The 5189-nt window shown below is 49.3% G+C and overlaps 1 protein-coding gene across 1 annotated transcript in view; it reads left to right on the plus strand.

The window, feature by feature from the left end:
* The window catches only part of LOC108229553 (sentrin-specific protease 6-like), a 7244-nt gene extending 2360 nt beyond the window's left edge, over positions 1–4884 (plus strand). The window contains exons 3-13 of the mRNA XM_017405226.3: positions 254–317; positions 406–509; positions 804–956; positions 1335–1405; positions 1617–1708; positions 2206–2599; positions 3109–3347; positions 3444–3584; positions 3659–3692; positions 3812–4000; positions 4616–4884. Coding sequence (XP_017260715.2) covers positions 254–317; positions 406–509; positions 804–956; positions 1335–1405; positions 1617–1708; positions 2206–2599; positions 3109–3347; positions 3444–3584; positions 3659–3692; positions 3812–4000; positions 4616–4884 — 1750 coding nt within the window. The remainder of the gene's footprint in view (positions 1–253; positions 318–405; positions 510–803; positions 957–1334; positions 1406–1616; positions 1709–2205; positions 2600–3108; positions 3348–3443; positions 3585–3658; positions 3693–3811; positions 4001–4615) is intronic.
* Positions 4885–5189: the final 305 nt, after the last annotated feature.

Genomic DNA, 5189 nt, shown 5'->3' on the forward strand with positions numbered 1-5189 from the left:
CCTCTTGGCTCCCTTCGGCTCCTCTCGGCTCCCCTCGGCTCCTCTAGTCTCCCCTCGTCTCCTCTCGGCTCCTCTAGTCTCCCCTCGGCTCCCCTCTGCTCCTCTCGTCTCCCCTCGGCTCCCCTCTGCTCCTCTCGTCTCCCCTCGGTTCTCTCAAACCCTATTTTCAACGCCCAGTTTTTTGAGTCATTTTCCTGAAACAGGACCTTAAAGCCGGAGGTTGACCTTTGACCTCTGGTGTCTCTCCCCTCAGAGCCAGCGTGCTGAGCGTGGACGACATGCAGCGGCAGCAGCCCACGTCCCCGGAGGACAAGAAGGTAAACTGTCCTCCATGTTGTTGTTCAGACTGTTTGGTGAAGCTGAGAAACTGCAGGTTTTCTTGAACACGACTTGTTTTTTATCCAGCCTCCTTCTTTCAGGCACTTCGGTCCTTCTGATTCGTCGAGAACGTATGAGAACAGATCCAACCACGCGAGGCCCGGGAACAAGCTGGGTCCGAAAAGGCTCGGGTGGGTTCTGCTTGTTAGAACTGAGAACGTGGCAGGAAGAGCCGAACACTTTATGGTTGTTTAATATGTTTAACAGAGTGGTGTAGGGAAGCTTCTAATGACCTTCTGCTGTTTGGAGACTCAGCAGATTACAGAAATGATTGAAGCTCAGAGACAAGCAAACAACACAAATTCAATAACAATCAGTGTTTTTCTTTGATTTTTGGCCCAATATGTCCAAGTGAATATTTTATCTGCTGATGACTGAAGAGGACATCGTCTTTCTGTCGGACTCATCTTGTCCTTGTCCTGCAGAGACGTCCCGCTCGCAGCACCACCGTCCTCCCCCATGTCCACCAGGAACAACTACATGATCTTCAGTCCAACTCTTCATCAAGGAATCGTGATTCAAGGCCGACACTTTCAGCATGCACAAGTCTCGTCAACCATCAGAAAACCGCTCCAAAGGTAGGAACCGGGTCAGAACCGGGTCAGAACAGGGTGCTAAAGGGGTCCGGATGGGGTCCGAACTTCTCTTAAGTTCTGGGATGAAAAAGGAAGTCCTGCAGAAAGAAACTCAAAAGTCAATCAGAAATAAAGAGAAGCCGAGTCGTGGCTCACACCCAGAACACGCTGACCCGACCCACCACGGCTCCGAGGAGCTGGGGTTCGAGCCGCCAATCAAAGCCCTGCAGGCGCAGGATCCGAGCCAGCGTGCAACAGAACTCAGGGAACCGTTAACCACCTCGTTTCAGTTAGCTGAACGAGAAACACGGATCCTGTTGTTTGTCTTTAGAGGCTAAAAGGTTCCTTCTGCTGATGTTGCTTCCTGTTGTCCTCCTGCAGAAACGACCTGTCCTCCACGCAGCAGCTTGTAGAAGTGGACAGCATCGTCCTCACCTGTCCGGAGGTCCCAGGTAGAGTCCGAGTCTCAGTCAGCTTGTACCAGTACTATCTGCTGCTGGTATTACTACAGCTAGTAGCAGTACTCTTTGCTGCTGGTAGTACTGCAGCTAGTAGCAGTACTCTGTGCTGCTGGTAGTACTGCAGCCTGTTTGAAGCTCTCCTGCCGTCTCTCTGCATGGAGGACATTAAATGTCTGAGCTGATGATGTCTTCATCCTTTCAGCCGAGGAGACTCTGAACATTAAACGTCGAGTTCAGCAGAAGAGGAAACCGCTGGAGGACGTCTGCGTTTCTTCTCAGCTCAAAGTAACGGAGGTGAGCCGAGCCCGAGGCTGGGACTTCATTACCCACAGTTCAACGGTCCGGTCTCCTGGAGACGTTAAACCGGGGCTGCTGAGCTCTCAGGCCACCGGCTGGTGATGTATGAGGAGCTGTGGGTTCATACTGTCTCCCACAGAGGAGCCAGAGAAAGAGCAGAAGTCTTCAGATTGTGTCTTTATGTTAATGAGGAGATTTGATGCTTTAATTTGAACTGTCTGTACCTCCTGAGTTTAATGACTAACTGATGAAATGATCTCAGAGGAAAGTGTCGTTCTGAGCTGGTTCTGGGACAGAACCCTGCGGCTCTGAACGGGTTTGTGGGTCAGTGGTAGAAATATTCCCTCATGCACAGAAAGCTGATTTATTTGAATATGTCTCCCTTTGGAATGTTTGGATCAGTTTGGGAGTCTGTTATTCTTTATTTCCTGTTGTCCAACACTTGTCCAACGCTTGTCCAACGCTTGTCCCCCCCGTCTCGTCTTTTTTCCCAGCAGCTGGTTCAGCCGATTGTTTACCACATGGTGTGCCTGAGGTGCAACAAGCCGAGCGAGGACAGCACCAAGTGTCAGAACTGTGGGACCGGCGCCTCTCTGCTGTCCCCTCAGCAGGCCTCGTCCTCGTCCCCGACCCCCAGACCCCCCATCAGACCCCAACCCTCCCCCGGACCCAACAGCCTCCAGCAGAACTTTTACAAACCCGGCGCCGCCATGAGGGAACCTCTGCCGGTACGGATCACGAGCAGCAAGGGGACGCTGTCCCCTCTGAACAACGGCAGGACCCCGCTGTTAGCTGGGACGTCCAGCTACTGTGGGACCGGGACCGGGACCGGGATCGGGACCGGGACCAAAGGCAGGAGGGCACAGAAACATGAGCTCAACGACCCCAGTGAGTATAAACGAAGCAGGTAGAGGCTCAGAGTCCGCCTTCTGAAACTGGACATGTGACCCGGACCATTCAGGATGTTCTGATCCGGTTCCAGCTCACACCGTCAGCTTCAGAACCTGCAGTGAAGGGTTAAAAATGTTCCTTTCGTTCGGCCGTGAACACATCATGAAATTAAAATCTGATGGAGAGAAAACAGGTTTCTGTGGACGGAAATCAAAGCAGAACATTTCTTATAAATGTCACAAAAACCCAAATGAAATCACATCATTTTCCAAATCATTGAAGTGAAGTGAGATTTATTTATAAAGCTCTTTTCAGCAACAAGGCGATGCGAAGCCGTAATTAAGGAAACGCATCAATCGTGTCTGATCTAAATGGAATATAGGATCATCTGCATATGAATAAATCTGACTCACTGATGACCTGAGGCTGAATGTTTTAGGAAGAAGTTTGTTTTTATACATTTAGAAGTGCTTCGACTCATTCCGTCTACGCCGTTTCCTCCTCAGTCGTGCTGTCCAGCGACGAGGACGAGGAGGCCGACAACGCCAGCACAGGAAGTGTGAACAGACTGGACAGTGTTTCCCCGCGACCCGCTGACTCCGCCCACTCGTCTCCAGCGCCCTCTGGAGGCAAAGTGGAGACAGCGGTGAGGAGCGCCGAGGAGCAGGAGGAGCTGAACGCCGAATTCTTCAAAAACGTCGACATGAAGATCACGATACCACGGAGAGCTCGGATGAAAGATCAGGTAGCAGGAAGTGAAAAAGCTGACAGACTAACTTTAGTTTCTCCTCGAAAAGAAAGAAAACAACAGAAGGATTTCCAAACGTCTTGTTCTTGACAGTTTGGAAACCAGCCTCCTGAGCCGTCCTCCCCTCGGACCAAGAAGCCCAGAGTTACATCCAGCAGCTGCGACAGCATCATCCTGGAGTGTCGCAGCGTCAGAATAGGAACTCTGCGCCGGATTGTGAAGAGGCCCGTCATCGTGAGTCCTTAAAAGGAAAGTGAAAAACAGAAACGTGTAAAGCATTTCTGACTGTCTCTGTTGTTGTTTTTCAGTTCTCCATCGATGACATCCAGCTGGAAACTGAAGGTAGGAAGCAGCTCTGAGCTCGAAGCTTTGAGCCGGCTGCCGTCTCTAAAAGCCTTCAAGCTGAAAACCTGCGCAGCTTCAGTTATTCATCCACTTCATGACGGGTTCTCTGTTTTCAGGCCCGGACAGCAGCAGCATCGAGAAGATTTGTCTTCGGACGTCGGAGCTGATCGGCTGCGAGTGGTGCAGCGTCCGCAAACTTCCCGTCTTGTTCTTCCAGACGAGTGTGGACGAGTGCGTCCGGCTGCGCTCGCAGCTCAACATGTCCAGGGAGGAAGGAGGCCAGTGGTACGACTGCACGGAAAACCGTGAGTGGAACCACGGAGATAAAACGCCGTTTAAAGAAGACGGGGGTCCTGTCAGTCTGGAAAGGGTGGAATTAGGTTTAAGTGTTTTCCAGGTGTGGATAAGGATTGAACAATGAAATCTGCAGGGTTTCCAGACTTTATTACTTGTTGCTTTTTTTTTTAAATAAATACATAAAAAAAGATTTTCTAAACGTAGCTAAGAATGAAGCTTGTATTTTTCACCTTGTTCCCAGTAAAAACAGCCTGTTTGTTCTAAAGAAACCCGGTAAACTCCAGTTATACACTCACTGGGCTGTAATATTAGACTTATCATTTGGATCATTAACTTCGACAGGCCCATGCAACGAGACGTAAATGACTTGTTCGGGGGATTTGGAGTCAAATAATATTTAAATGGAATAATTTCTCAAAGATGAACATTGAGCAGTATTTAAGGACAAAATTCTTGAAGTAGTTGGTGGTAATTTATTCTCACAATGCAATGTCCGTTCAGTGGGAATAAAAATCAGTATGAAAAAGCAGATGATCATCTGCTGCGTTCAGAAAAGAAACGTGTCGTTGTTCATGAGTTTGAGGAGTAAAACTTGTCTGTTGTCTGCTTGGGTTTGGTGGCAGCAGAAATGGATGAGAAGTACATCGTTCTGATCTTGGAGAACGGCCTGGTGATGAAGGAGCAGGTGATCCTGGAGGACATCCTGCAGGTCATCGGCAGAACCAACAACCTGAGCAACTTCCCCGCCAAGCTGACCTTCGACGAGGCCAACATCCGCCTGGTCAACTACAACAAGGCGTCCTCGCAGAAGTGGGAGAAGGTGGGTGTGATCGGACGAAAAACACGATTTCCTGCGGGGCGCCGGGCGCCTGCTGGCTGCGGTCAGTCGTAGAGGATCACTTTCACTCCGACAAACCGTCCGCAGCTGTTTTAGTTCTGCTGAGCTTATTGTAGTTTAGCTTCTTCTTTTAATGAAACTTTCACTTTATGGACTGAATCAGATCCATTTTTTCCACTGAAGAAAAGTTTGAAAGAAATCTGTTTTTGTAGTTTTAGATTTAACTGTTCACAGTTTGTTATGCTAATGCTAATGCTAATGTTAGCTCAGAACCTCCTCATTAGCTTCATGACTTTCAGATAGCCAGCAAACTGTTCTGTTGTTTTATGTTTTTGTTGTCAGCTCTGTGTGTTTGTTGT

The sequence above is a fragment of the Kryptolebias marmoratus genome, linkage group LG19 (genome assembly GCF_001649575.2).
Source record: "Kryptolebias marmoratus isolate JLee-2015 linkage group LG19, ASM164957v2, whole genome shotgun sequence".
In the NCBI taxonomy this organism is placed as follows: Eukaryota; Metazoa; Chordata; class Actinopteri; order Cyprinodontiformes; family Rivulidae; genus Kryptolebias; species Kryptolebias marmoratus.